The 14,918-nt window shown below is 46.9% G+C and overlaps 1 protein-coding gene across 6 annotated transcripts in view; it reads left to right on the forward strand.

The window, feature by feature from the left end:
• The first annotated feature begins 6,898 nt into the window (after positions 1–6,898).
• PELI2 (pellino E3 ubiquitin protein ligase family member 2) overlaps positions 6,899–14,918 on the forward strand; it is a 68,281-nt gene continuing 60,261 nt past the window's right edge. For 3 of the 6 annotated variants that reach the window (XM_085061016.1, XM_085061017.1, XM_085061020.1), the window contains exon 1: positions 6,899–7,112. In XM_085061016.1, the coding sequence (XP_084917142.1) occupies positions 7,036–7,112 (77 nt within the window). In that variant the 5' untranslated portion in view covers positions 6,899–7,035. The remainder of the gene's footprint in view (positions 7,113–14,918) is intronic. The other 3 variants (XM_085061018.1, XM_085061019.1, XM_085061021.1) reach the window with 1 other exon arrangement.

The raw sequence follows: 14,918 nt of genomic DNA on the forward strand, positions 1-14,918 counted from the left end.
AGGCTTTCCTGGTGTATATACTTGGGAGGCCAAATGCTGCTTTTAACATGCTCAGGTATGACCTGGCACCTCTTTAGCCTAACAAGATGTAGAGGAGGAAATGATGAATTGCCAGGTCTTGCTGCCCACGAAGACAGAACTCCCAAGTTGTTGTTAACCACAGAATGGACTCAGAGAGCAGTTTGGACTGGAAGAGACCCTGAAAGGTCATCTTCTCTAAGCCCCCTGCATTGAGGAGGGACATCTTTGATTAGATCAACTTGCTCAGAGCTCTGTCCAACCTCTGCCATGAATGTTTTCAGGAATGGGTCACCCATCACCTCTCTGGTCAACCTGTTCAGTGCTCCATCATAAAAAACTTCCTTAAAGAACACGAGGTCCCACCAAGATCCCGTAGTCATTAGCAAAACTGTTTTCCTTCTCTCCCAAAATCATGTGTATCTGTGCCACAAAGATTGCCAAAGGCAGTGATGAGGAATTTGGGAAGGCAAGGTGATGCTTTTGGCTTTGGAGCTGAATCCTGCTTGGAAAGAGCACAGGAGATGTGGAGGAGGTTTTTGTAACCTGCTGATTATCTGCTGGCTGAATGGGAGCTGGGGGAATGACTCTGGTTTCTAATATGCAGTAATTTCTGAAACTCATTTCATTCTCCCCAGCAGAAATATGTGAAAGTCACATTTGATTTTAAGTGCCTTCGTGGGTGTTCATGCATTGCTGGTGGGTGAAATATTTTGGCACCTGCAAACTGGGGAAGCTTGGGGTCTGAGCTTCACAGTGCTGACAGGGATGGCTCCCATCATCCTGAAACTGCTTGAGCATCCCCTGAAAAGTGGATTCCTTGGCTAAGAAGAATTGGTTGTGTGATACCAGCAGCGAGAGGAAGCTTTCAGCACATGCAGTGATCAGTGCAATCGGGTGACAAACCCTCACCAAGGGTTTCCCACCAGAGCCAGGCTGAGACCACAGATCTGGGCTTTGCCAGAGCTCCAGTGCTTGGAAAGCAGAGCTCCTCTCCTGCCTCGTATCCTGCAATGATTTGGGTGTTCTCGTTATGTTTGACTGGGGGAAATCTGGTTGATTTATGGGATGGCTGAATATCTCTTTGTGGATGGGGACTCAGCCATCTGCTCTGGAAGCTGCTCCCCTGGGGAATGGGGACCATCATTGCCAGGGATGGCTCCTACAGTAGGAGGATGTGGTCCAAGCCCAGGGAACCAGAATCACCTGCTTTGTCTGCCGGGAAAATGGTCAGAGTAGCAGAATTTCCCCTAAATTAGGTATAAGTAAATGATAGGGAAACTGTGCCCATCCTCTGCATCACACTGCCGTGTTTGTGTTAACTTCCAAATGGAGCCAAAATTTAAAGGGAAAAAGGGGTGATATCTTGGAGAGCAAAGGTCCATTCCCAGAAGAGCAACTGGAACAGGATAGAGGGATGTGGTGATTTGACAGGGGACTGGGCTCTGCGCTGCAGGTCCTCAGGAGGAGCTGGAGCTGTGGTTGGACCTGAATCCTCCTGGGAAAAGTGCAATTAAAGGCAACGCCGAGATTTGGGATGCCAGAGTTCTGCTTTTGGCAGACACACACACAAAAGGTGCTTATTTTCATTCCCCCTGAGCTAACCCAAGTCCTTCAGGAATGGAGCAGCAAAGGGAGTGCACAGTGCTGGTGTTCCAGGGAAAGGGACACAACCATCCCTCTGGAATAACCCACATCGCTAGAAAAGATGCACAGAAATATCCTAAACATTTTGTTTTAGATTTAGGTTTTTCCCTGAGCTGATCTTTCAAGAGAAGGACCTGTGGTGTCTGAAACACCTCAGGATGCCTTTTGGGAATGACAATAGCTCAATTAGAGACAGCCATTAGACAGATATGGCTAAGGTCATCTTGTATGTTCTTCACTTGGACATTTGCTTCCCGGGTCTTTCTAGAACTCCTTGCAGTCAGCTTAAAATTTTTTTGGCTCGTCAGCAAACTTTCCCATTAGGAGTCAGCAGCCTGGCCAGGGCCCCACGATACCACAAAATCCCAGCAATCACCTCTCCCCACTGTGCAAATGAAAAGTGATTTCCAGCCTTCGGTTTCTCTTGTCTCAGCTGCTAATCCATGAAGCTCTTTCTTTATCTCATGCAACTTTTATCTCTCTGACAGCTCTCGTGGTGCCAAAGCTTTGCTGAACCCCAGGTATGTGATACACATGCAATCACCTCCTCCAACATATTCACTGACTGCTTTAAGGGTGTGAATGCATCACAAACTTTGATTTCTTTCTGAATAAGCTTCCTATTGCCCTTTCCCTGATGTGTCAGATCTTCCCAGTGCATCCCAGGTATCCATATTTATTTTGATTGGATTTTCAATTGTGTAGAGCAGGTCAGACTTAAACTCTTTATGTTCCTAAACTTGCTTCTTCAGTGGGAAGTTTGGAATTTCTGATCCTGCAGACAAATGCAATCCTTCACATAATTATGCTTATACAAATAGATAATAATATATTTATACAATGTTTCATAGAATATAATTATACAATTTTTCATGTAATTGTATTTGAGTCTCTTTCCAAATCTTGGGCCAGAGATGTCTCACTCTGGAAATCTGCCCCTCTCTCAATTTACCTTTTTATTCCAAAATCTCTCTTAATGCAATTTGTATTTAAGAAGCCCATCAGACCCATTGCACAAAAGGAGTTTTTTTCTGTGGGAGTCTCAAGCCCAGACACATGGGGAGCTCATTTACTCGACCCACCAGCGTTTTTTATTTCACCCAAAACTTCTCACTTTCACTGCCTGCTGGTCCCAGCAACTCCCTGGTTGACTTTCTGTCTCTGCTGTGTTTTTATGTGCATTTTTATGCCTCTGGTAAACTGCTTTGAAATATCTTCTCCACTCGCCTTACTGTGGTTTTATATTTGCCAGTGTTTGTGCTATATTCTATTTCCCCCATTTCTGACAGCTATATTTTTTGTTCCTAATAGCCTTCCCCACTCTGCTACTTAACTTCTTTGCTTTTAAAAAATCCTTTAGGGTCTTTATTAAGGAGTGTTACATATTAAGCCAGAGCCTGTACCATATCTTTAAGCTGCTACCAGGGTATTTGAAAGTATTTTATCCTTTTTGCTCTTCCACTTATTTTTTAATGTAATTCTCCTCTCTAAATTTTAGGTGGTACTATGAATCAAGACCATTACATGCTGTGGTGGAAAATTAAGACAACAGGAAAGGTTCCCAAATGGTGTAAAGAAAAGCAAATCTATTTTAGCCTGACCTAAGTTAGGCACTAAACCCCTGAAACACAGGACTGAGAGGCTTCCCCAAATATGCTCAGCTTGGAATTGCATCATTATGAGCAATCACATCTTATTTTTCCTGCAGTTTATTTATCAAATCTACTTTTAAAACACCTGCTGCTCCTTCTTCTGCTGTTTCTACTTGGTGGCTGCTTGAGAGCTTCACTCACCTGCCAGCTGGAGACTTTCCAGCCTGAAGGTTTGCACACACCCAGCTGATACCTTCTTGATCCTAACCTAAGAGCTGAGAGAGGCTTTTCTCCTTTCCTGGGGTTTATTCCCCTCCCTGGAGCACCAAATCCAGGCTGTTGTGACCCCAGAGTTTAATTTTCCCAGCCCAAACCATCCACACTGATGGCTGAACATAAAGCTGAACATAATTCCATCCTGGAATTCTTTCTATGAGCAGTGATAATACAGGACTGGGAATGGAAACCTTTATCCCTATTTATGTTCTGATCCCATGTGCCATGAGTTTCATTTTCAGGGTAAGCTGCAGGTGTGATTGAGGGGCTTTTAGAGTCACAGAATCCCAGGATGGTTTGGGTTGGAAAAGACCTTAAAACTCATCTAATTCCAACCTCCTGCCATGGCAGGGACACCTTCCACTATCCCAGATTGCTCCAAGCCCTGTCCAGCCTGGCCTTGGACACTTCCAGGGATCCAGGGGCAGCCACAGCTTCTCTGGGAATCTGTGCCAGAGCCTCCCCACCCTCACAGAGAAGAATTTCTTCCCAACATCCAATCTCAACCTCCCATTTTTAACTTTAAAAACCTCTTTCACTACTTTTTAAGCCCATTCCCCAAGCTCTGATTCATAAAAGCACTGAAGTAAACTCAGAGTCCAGCACATCTGGAAGTACTTGGCTGAATTAGAGCCTTATTAATCTTCCTGCATTTAAAATAACTTTTTATTACATTTTAAAAATAAATGGGCATGTACTATTTCTTCATGTTTGGGATTTTTTTGTCCCAAACATTGATTTTAATGCTCGCCTGGCTTGGCTGGATATTCCTCCATCCAGCCAAGCAGCTGCTCATGCTAAAGCTGGGAGAAAACTCCCTTTCTCAGAGTTGATGCAGCCTAGAAGTTGCTCCAAGTTCTGTGATTCCCACTTTTAGTGGGAAACAACCAAACCTCCCTTCACTGCCCTGGAAAGCCACCCTGAGCCATCCCAAATCTGAAAAGGAAGGATATTTTGAGCTCAAAAGTAGCAGATTGCAGCTGTGGGTATATTTCTCAATGATTTCAATGGGCTTGGGGAAAAATGCCAGCCAAGTGTTGCTTGTACCAGTTGCAAAAGGAATTTTTGGAGCTGGGGGAAATAGAGGGGCTGGGATTTGGGGTCAGGATCTGTGTGGGATTTGGCTGGGGAAATAGAGGAGCTGGGATTTGGGGTCAGGATCTGTGTGGGACAGGGAACTGTGGAACATGTGGCAGAGCTGCTCCCTCCTCCTGGCTCTGCTTCGTTAAATGTAAAAATTTAAAAAGTTCAACAATTCTAAGCAGGTTTCCAGCGCTGGCAGCTATTGGTCTTTGGGAATTGAAATGGAAAAACCTAAAATTTGGGAAGAAAAGACTCAGCAGCTCTCAGAACACCTTGTGGGGCTGATCTTCCTTTAGTCCAAAACACCCTGTGGGCAGAATGAAGAGGTTGGACATGGAAAAATGAAGCAGATTTCCAAGGAAAAATAATAATGGATCAGCCCAAGCTCAGGGTTTATGTCACAATCTCCCACCACAGGTACATGGCAGGTGAATGCCTCCTCATCCACCTCCTACAAAAACCACAGATGTCAATATTCCCCTGTGAATCTCACTGGGATCTTTCCCCTGCACATTCATTTTTCAGCAATGCCAAGAAGAGCATTTTCTGTACTTAATGATTTTTTTTCAGCAGTGCAAACCAGTGCATTTTCTGTAGTCATGGAGTGGGAGTCACTTCTGTGTTAAATGACAGCAAATGCACTGATTTCTGTGCTAGGAAAAAAAAAAGGTGCAGGTGGGGTAAAAGGGTGCAGAACTGCCCAACTTCCCCATTTTCCAGAAAGAGCAATGTTAGAAAATGAGGAAATAGAAAAAAAGGGGCAAAATGAGACCTCCAAGGTCCTTCCTCATCCCTCCATCCCCGAGTGGGAGCAGCAGAAGATGCTCTGAGTGACTGACTTATGGAAGTCTATCTGAGCTGAGCTGCTCAGGAGCATTTTTGGGAAGAGTATTGGAGTTTGTTGATGTCGTGTGAAAGCCAAGCTTCTTGCTTTCAGGGCAGAAATGCAGAAGTTGAAGAGGATGCAGCCGGGAGGTTTGTTTTCCACAGTTTTTTGGAGATGTATTTGTTTCCTTTGACAGTGACTTACAGCCCGGCTTTCTTTTCTATTTTGTTAGAGCAATAAAGAAGATAAATCTGTAATAATTCAGCTCCCTGGCTTTAATAAAATCTTGTCTTCCTCACGCAGCCCCTGGGAAGATCTCCGTTTTGCAGCCCTTCGAGATTGGTTGTGTTTTTCCATTTCTCCTCTTCACCAGAACGACAGAAAAATAGCATTACCGGGAAAATTAATAGCTAAATACAATTTCTGGCAGAGGGAAAGCATTAGGCAGGAGGAACAGGAGACAATCCTGAGTCTGACTGTGCCAGGCTGGAGGATGCTCTTCAGCAAAGGTGGATTTTCCCATTGCTTTTGTCTTTGATAAATGGGCTGGAGACCTTAAATATCAGCTAATGAGAATTGCTGTCCTCAACAGGGATTAACATCAAACCGATCTCTGATGGTTTTGGGATTTTTTCAGGCGCAGAGGATGAAGGAGGAGAGGAGGGGGTGGTGGTGGGGGAGACACTGAGGCAGCAGTGGGGAAAAAACCCTTGGAAGTTATAGAATGGGCTGGGTTGGGAAAGACCTGAAGCACCCTTAAAGAACAAAGGGGGTGAGGGAATTTCTGTCCCCTCATAGGAAGACAGTGGACAGAAGAGGCTGGAATGTGGGGACAGGGATGGGAGACAGAGATGGGATGGGAGAGCAGCCAGAAGGGCTGATGGTGACCCCACTGCTGAGACCCCACGGAAGGTGCAGGGGGTGGGTGATGCTGAGCCCCCTCTCTGGGGCAGGAGGTGACCCAGGAGCTCTGCACAGATCTCTAAAGCCGCAGGGAGGTCATTCAGAACCCGCACAGGAGGCGACGCAGTGACCCAAACCTGGGGCAAGGTGGCTCTAGAGACACCCCATGGATCTGGACACGGAGGAGGTGATCCAGAATCCCACAGGGGATGCGGAACCCAGGGTTGGGTGACCTAGAGCCTCCCGCCCCGCTCTGACCCCCTCGGTGACCCCGATCCCCCGAGCAGTGCGCGGCCCCTTTAAGAGCGGCCGGGTCCCCTTTACTCTATGTTTACATAACACGGCCGGGCCGTACCACTGCCGCCCGTGCCGGGGGGGGAGCCGCGCGGGAGGGGGCGGAGCGCACCCGCGCCGAGCCCCGCCCCGTCCGCCAGCAGTTAATGAGCGCGGGGAGGGCGGGGCCACTCTCAGCCCCGCGGGGGGGGTCGGCGCCGTTTCGCTCCTCCCGCCCCCCCGCCGCGGCGGGTTGGTCCGTCCTCCCGGTGGCCCCGCCCCGTGCCCCCCCCGCGGTGTAGTGGCGGTTGCCGCTGGCCGGCGGCGCAGAGCGGAGCGGAGCCCGCTCGGGACGCGGCCCCGCGGCGGCGGCTGGGACGGGGGCGGCCGGTGCTAACACCCAACAGCGGCGGCCCCATGTTTTCCCCCAGTCAGGAGGAGCTCTGCGCGCTGAACAAGGAGCCCGTCAAGTACGGGGAGCTGGTGGTGCTAGGGTGAGCGCCGGGCAGCGGCTCCGGGGCGCGGGGGGGGGGGGGGAAACGCGGCGGTCCCGGGGCGGGGGGAGCGGCCGGGGCTCTGCCCGCCACCCTCCGCCTCAGCTCTGGCCGCGTCTCCGCGCCGTGGGCAGCGCTCGGAGCTGGAGGGGGGGGCGAGGGGCGCGTGGCGCTTCCCGCCTTCCCGCCGGCCGAGTGCGCGGCGCGGCCGCTGGAGCGGGGGCGATCCCGGTGCCCGGGGGGCGATCCCGGTGCCCGGGGGGCGATCCCGGTGCCCGGGGGGCGATCCCGGTGCCGGGGGATGCACGGGGGGAAGCGCCGGTGCTGGAGGGAGAGCGGGGAGGGCTGGAGGAGCGGAGCGGAGCGGGGCAGGTCCCGGAGCGTGGCGGGGCGCGCGGTGCGGCCGTTGCGGGTCCCGGTGCGGAGCGGAGCGCGGGTGGATGGGGTGATCCCGCTGCCTGCCGGGCTGTTGCGGGATCCCGGTGCCGGACGGACGGACGGAGCAGGGTCCGGCCAGGCTGTCGGGGAGGTCGCGGCGGGGCTGGGGGAGAAACTTGGTGCGGAGCCGGGCCGGGGGTGCGGGGTTCGGACACACAAACCCCCCCTCTGCCCGCCCCGGCCCTCCGCCGCCGGCTCCGGGAGATCGCATCGTGCTGCAGATGGCAAGGAGATGACTTTGGAATGAGGAGCAGAGCAGCGGCAGGCGGGGGGGAGAGACGGGAGGAGGAGGAGGGTGAAGCACTTATATTCAGATCCGTCGTGGAAATGTTTATTTTCTCGGCTTGCTGTGGATCTGAAGGTAATCCGCTTGGCATTACGCTGTTGCCCTGCTGGTAAAGCTCGCAGCCGCTCTGCTGAGCCGAGAGGAGGGAGAAGCGTCTGAGCCGTGCTTGCTGAGAGCCCTCGTGAACCTTGGAAGACATGCTTAATTTTGGTAGTTTAATACCTGGTTACATTTGGTTAATGGAGTAATTTTTCAGTCCTAAACACGACGGAAAGGTTTGGAGCCAGCCGTGAAGCAGAGCAGTCACAGCCTCGCTGTGTTACTCAGCCTCCCCCAGAATGTGGTACAGATTTGCTGCAAGGTCGTGGAAAATCCTGTTCTGGTTCCTTAGGGGTTTTTATTTTGTTTTGGTCCTTTCGTAAAGAGCCGTGTTCACCTTTGCAGAATAGGTGAATTTTTTCAAGCAGCAGTCTAGACTGGGTACTCGTATCCAAGAGTGCACCTTTTTTTCTTAAGGGATGCTAAATGTTTCCTGTCACGAGACTGGGTCAAGATGCAGTTACCGTGGAATAAAACACAGCTGCTACCATGAATGTGATGTAGCTGGTACTTGAAATCCTTGAATTTAAGTCCCTTGATTCGTGAGAAATACCCATATCACACTAAATTCAATAAAGAAACGTTCTTGCTGTTTCAGTTGTGGAAATGGAGGGTGAGCTCAGCTGTGCAACACTGTCTCTGACAATAAAGTCATAGTATAATGCAGAATCTTTAATTAAATTAGAGTGCATAAATTGATGTTGTGCTGCAGAGGCTCTTTGTGCACAGCTGGAAGCATTTTCCTTTCTGTTGCTTTACTATTTTTAGCAGCAGTTGAAAGTACAGAAGTATGAGATGTTTTGGCTCTGATCTTAACCTGGCAGAGTCTGGTGTGCTTTGCCTTTCATATGGGGGACGCATTGATCTCGGCTTATCGGTTCTGCTGGGGTCTTGATCTTCCCTGCGTGCGTTGAAACATGCCAATAAAATCTAAATAAAATGTACATGGCTGAGTCTAGGTCCTGTTTTAGAGAGCAGCGGAAACTCAAAACTCCTGGGGTTGCATCTTGTAGGTGTAACATGCGCTGAAAAAGCAGACAAGAGCCTCTTGTCCTTGCAGTGCAGCCAGGAACAAGAAGTCTGTGCACGGGAGCTGAGTGTCTGTGGTCACGGTGTCTCTGCTGAAACAATGGGGCATTGGCTGTCACTGCTTACACAATGTGCCTGCCAGCTGGGATCTAGGGGTAGGTAGACGTTGGTGGAAGCAGTCCAGGAAATCTCATTACTTCAGTATTTTTAATTTTTGGACCGAGGATGGGTGTTTGGAGCTCCATTTGCCACTTCAGGAGTTGATTACTGCGTGTCCTATCAGAGATGTCTTAAATGTTGTTTATAGTGCCATAAATAATGCAAACATCTCTCTTTCTTTGGTGACTCAACATTTGTGACTAGGAACTCTTGGAACAGCTTAAGCTGTTCAGTATGCTAAAAAACCTCTTAATACCTGTTTTGTATTAAAATCTTGTAATCTGGAGTTTCGTTTAAATAAGACAATGTAAATCTGCTCTCCTCCCTGTAGTGAAACTGAGACCTGGGGACCAGCAGAAGCATAGTGTTGCAGCTCCTGTTACAACTGCCTAATTAAAATTGATAGCGCAGCCTTGCAGCTAGATTTAAAAAACAAAAAGAAAAAGCTGTTTTGAGACACTGTGTGGGTTGTTGTTTTTTAAAAAAAAAAGCCTTGATTGTGATGTTGATGAATAACTTGTGTCTCGAACTGTGAGACTTTTAAATTAGGTGGTGAAAAGGATGATGAACAAAGGAATTGGCATACCTGGCAAACTGCTGAGCTCCTGTTTTTAAGATGACAAAACTTTCCCTTTATCTTTTGCTCTCGCTCTGCCTTCGCAGCATTAAAGTGGGGTTGCTCTACCTTGACCTTCAAATGGAGGGGAAGGCATTTTTTTGGCAGGAGGTGGCTCTCCCAGCAGGGCACGTTCCTTATTGTCTCGCAGTAGTTGTGATTGCTCAGTCTGCGCCTTAATGTGAGCCCCAGTAGAGCCCAAGGCGTTTTGTGTCGGTCGGTGCAGCAAACACGTTTCTAATAACCTTCTCTCAGCACTGTGCCACGTCTGTGCTGTCAGTGATGTGGCAGCGTGTGTTTGGTTAAGATTTTGTCGAGGTTTACATAATCAATGTTGTAGTGAATAGAAACAGTTTATGTAAATCGAGCCAGACAGGTCAAGATGGCTGGTAAAGAAGAGATCATCTGCTTGATTGTGAATCTGCTTGTGTACATCTGCTTGTAGCATCATCTGCTCACAAAAGGCTCTGGATTTCTTGGGGAAGCAGAAACATTCATATTCTAATTCTTTTTGAAGAAAAAAAAGCAGCTTTGTTTGAAGTCCTGTCAAAGTAATGGCTCATTATATATTTCTTGGAACGTGGAGCTGGAGGGAGTTGAGAAGGAGATGCTGAATGCAATAACAAGTACCTGAATAGTGTTAGTGTGTTTGTCAGCAGCTTTTGTTTGACTTGTCTGGTATCTTGTTAATGTTTGGAGATTCTGGCCCCTTCCTCCCAGTGCCCATTTGTCCCCCAACTTTGAATGGTGCTCTGAAGACTTTATTCCAGCACAGTGTCATTGCAGCCTGCATGGCTTTGCCTAATGTGTACAGGAGCTGGTCCCTGGCTCCGGGGGTGACTGCCACTGAAGGCAGGTGTCACTGGCCTGTTGCCATTAAATCTCTCCTCCTTTGGGACTTCGTGATGGGGATGGGCAGCTGTGACCTCTTAGGAAAGTCACTCGATTAAAATGATGTAAATTGAAGGAGGAACAGCAAAGAGGCATGAGCTGTAGTCAGTGGCTGAGCTCTGTGGCGATGAAAGATTCATACCTGACATTGAATGCTTTGTTGTATGGCAGTTTTGGATGAGGTTTCTGGTAGCTGTGTGCATGGAAATGGAATATTCCTGACTAACCAAAGGCTTCTTTGGTCTTTGCTGCTCCTTAGCAAGGAGGTGCAGCTTGGTACATCCTCAGCCAAGGAAGACTTTGTCTTAAAGACTTAATGGGTTTTGCAATATCTAGTGAATTTTTTAAATTTAACCAGGCAAAACTCTAAGGGCTCAGTGTTATGCATATATCGAAGTCCCTGTCAACATTTTACATGTGAATTTTCCACTGTCTACCATTAAAATAAATGAATTGGGTTAATTTGGAGGCTTCAGTGCTGAAAGAAGCCACTGTGAATTGTTATGTGAGCATTGTTTAATGTGGGCTGTTGGACATTCTTGTACAAACAGTCTGCAGTTCTGCTTAAATTTAACCATTTGAGAAAAGAGAATAAAAGGATGGGTCCTGGAGCAACCTGATCTAGTGGAAGGTGTCTCTGCCTGTAGCAGAGAGTTGGGAATGGATGGTCTTTAAAGTCTCTTCCAACCCAAACCATTCTGGGATTCTGTGAAAATTCTCATCTGTGTTTATAGTGATACTTTTTGTGGTAATTTTTGGGAAGCAGTCTTCACTGATGGACCACTTTATGATTGAAGCAACTTTAGATCTGAAACAGTCTTTTTTTTGTTAGTCTAGATGTTAGTCTACATCTAAAAATGTAGACATACATTTTTAAATTCCTATTTTTCATACTGACATTTTCTGACAGATCAAAGTTGGCACTACCACTACCTCCTTGCAGGGCAAATAAAGATTTTGACGTGTCTTCTGCTTATAAACGCATTTCCATTTTTTAAACCTGCCTGTTTGGCTTTTCACATAACTCTTGTTCATCTCTTGCTGTGCAGTTCAGGAAGAAGCCAATGCAGATTTCCAGTGGTGTTGACAAATGCAGATGTGGTATCCCTGCTTGTCCTTGATTTCTGTTTGCTTCTGTGTATGCACTGAAGGAGGAGGGAGAGTCATCCTGGCTGTGGAATTAAACTGGGGACTTAGTTAGCACAGAGATGGATTTGCTGTCTGATACCACACTGAGGCTTTGTTTAATGACTTGGTGATTTTCTGCACTAACTGGTGTAGATATATTGGTGAGACTGCTTGGGTGACTCGAGTTCTGCTTTTAAGCCTTATTTTAAAAGGTACTTTAGGTTTCATTTAAAGGAATGAGTGTAGCATATAACAGGAGCCACCAGTTAAATATGTTTGAGGTCATGATTCTCTGAGAATCATTGGCTCCAGCAGTCATAGCTGGAAGGCTGCTGTTCTGGAGAAACAGACTTTATTATTTTTTTTATTTGATATTGACAGTGGCTTCTTGGAGGCCTTTATGTCTTGTGCTGAGTTTATGGTGAACCTTATATGTGCATATTGTGAATGTGTGATCAGGGTCAGTTCAGAACTTGCAAGTAGATTAATCAAACACCAGAAGAATTGTGTCTGAATAGAACATTAACTGCAGTGTAGGAAAACAGTGGAAAGGATTATATCCGAGGAAAGGTCTGTGGATTTTCTTTTTGAAAGCTTGTGTGTGGTTGGGTAGAGCAAAGGTTTTGCTCCATTTAAGCTAAGAAAGAAAACATACTTGAGTTGGTTTTCTGCAGCTATCCTATTCCTTGGAGTACTTTTGACTTTCTCAGAGTGCAGATTTGTATCCAGCTGTAGGCTTTATTCACAACATCTCGGTACCAATGTAAAATCAGAGAGCAGAAACGTCAGGCTCTAAGATCTGTGTTTATTGAAGCAAATCACAGCATCTAACGTCTGCATGTTAAATGTTTGTTATGAAAAGGAAACTGAGTGCGCTCTGGAAGTTAAACTAATCCCCTTGCTGTGTACATGCAGGAGGTCACACATGTGGGAGTGGAAGGCTCAGGGTTTGTTTCTTAAAATATGGAAAACAGACAGTTTACTCTGAATAAACAAGCCTGGGAAATGTAGGACTTTGCCTTTGATGCACTTTTTGTGTAGAACCAAGACTCTGCTCTGCTTCGATCCTGGCAGAATCAGAGATGAATGGTTTGCCATTTTCAGCTGAAATTTATAAATGGGTAAATACTGTAACAGTCCACTTGGTTCTACTTTAATATATGCATATAAACCGAGAGATTACTTTCTAGGCTGTTAAGGTTTGTTTTTTGTTGCTGAAAGCAGTATCTTAAGCTATTTCATGCTTCTTAACAGCAGGCTGTTCTTTAGCTGTGGTTACAAGGTTGCTTGAGAACAGATATTTCCTAAGTCAGGAACTTTTTATTATCCAGTTCAAACTGAAATGATGGCTGGTTTATACTTACAGAACTAATGCTGCTCCCTAACTTGTAGTGATAGAAAGAATCAACTTGACACTTTCAACAACCTCCTCCTTCTGTACCCTGATGAGGTGTGTGAGCATGGGATGTCACTGAGCCTGTGCCTTGCTGGAGGTGTGGTTTCTTAGTTCAGGGTGCCAGCAGAGAAGTTTTACAACAGTTTGCAAAGTCCTACAGATGTTCCTGGAAGCATCAGCTGTTCAGGTAAACTTGTGTTTCCTGTTGGTATTGTCTGCACAGGCTTTGGTTCTCAGTTTGCCCTGAGAAGTTGTCACTGGTGTGGCTGTGAAACCTTCCAAAGGTGACTCCTCTACCACCTAAGCTACAGTCTTACTTTGTGTTTAGTACAAGTGCTTCTTGTGGCGTCACCTCAGTTGTGTCTGGTTATTCTGCACTGTCATACTCATGGCTCATTTGTCCTGTGGTCAGCAAGGCAAGTGAAGTAGAGGAGGATTTGGTCTAAGCTCCCAGCTTGAAGCAGGATCTCGAGCTGGTTTCCAGTGTACTTTGTGCTATCAAATCCTTTTTTGCTTCTACTGTTTGATACCCTAAATCTCATTTGTGTTGAGGATGCTTTTCCTTTTATCAACAGAAATCCTTATGTTTATTCTCACTCTGTCCCAAGGTCACCACTGAAAAAGCTTGCATGTGACTTGTCACGAGTTTAAACCTTGAGGGACAGGAATGAGGATGCTGGCATAGGGAGTGTGCCTGCTTCCTGAGACTTCTGAGGCAAAGCTGCTCATTTTGTTTGTTTTATAAAGACAGCACTAAATGGTGCCCTTGCATTTTTCACTTCTGTCACTTGCATAGACTAATATGTTGAAGGGCTCCAGCTTTTCCTTTAGAGGGCTTGTTTCCCTCTTGACAAGATGCAGTTCAGAATTTCATGCCTCCCTTATCTTTGCATCATATTTTTTTTTTAGGCATCTCCTGGTGTAGCTTTATGTGAGTTAGTCCTGGGTCTTGAGTTCATAGTGACATTCCCCTACTTTGGGGGACCAATTTGTGACTTGTCTGACAAACTGTAAGTAACATCTGGGATTAGATTGGTTTAATCCTATTACTCGGTAGCCTGGAATAGTCATGGTGCTCCTGTTAAGCAAAAAATACAGTCAGGAGCAGTGGGGGTTCCAAAGCAGAGATTAGTGAGCTCTGAGGGCAGAGCTGTCCCAGAGCTGTCCCAGAGCTGTCCCAGTGCTGTCCCAGCTCCTCAGCTGTGCTGCAGCACTGAGCACCCTCTGTGCCACCAGCTGTGCCCTTTCTGTGCTGACTCCTGTTTGACCTTGGATGTGACCTCCTGTGCAAATACTCTCTGGCTGGACCTCTGCACTCTTGGTGACTGAGTAATGATTGAAAACCAAACAAAGATCAGGGAAGGACGGTAGGCAGCAAACTGTTTCAGGGTTTTCTAAAAGTCTGAGTAGGCATCTTGGTGCTGACAATTCAGCACTAAGAGTGACTGTGTTTGGGTTTGCCTAGGAATAAACGTCTCTCCTGCCCTTCCCACAAACAACACTTGTTGTCTAAAGGCTTAGGATCCAGGAAGGCAATCCTTGTAGGAAATCCCTGTACAGTGAAGCCTCAGCAGTTTTAAACATTTGGTCCTTGAAGACTTGTCACCGAGAGGCTGTGTGGCAGGAGGACACAGCATTTTAGTGTGATGGGGTTATGAGTGATGTGTGAACAAGGTGACACTGGACTTGCATTGTCTACACCTAGACAATGCTTCTACAATTATTTCTTCTGATTAGTATAACCTCTGCCCCTAGAAATTGCAA

This window comes from Lichenostomus cassidix, chromosome 5 (assembly GCF_008360975.1).
Source record: "Lichenostomus cassidix isolate B80296 chromosome 5, HeHo_3.0, whole genome shotgun sequence".
NCBI classification, from domain to species: Eukaryota; Metazoa; Chordata; class Aves; order Passeriformes; family Meliphagidae; genus Lichenostomus; species Lichenostomus cassidix.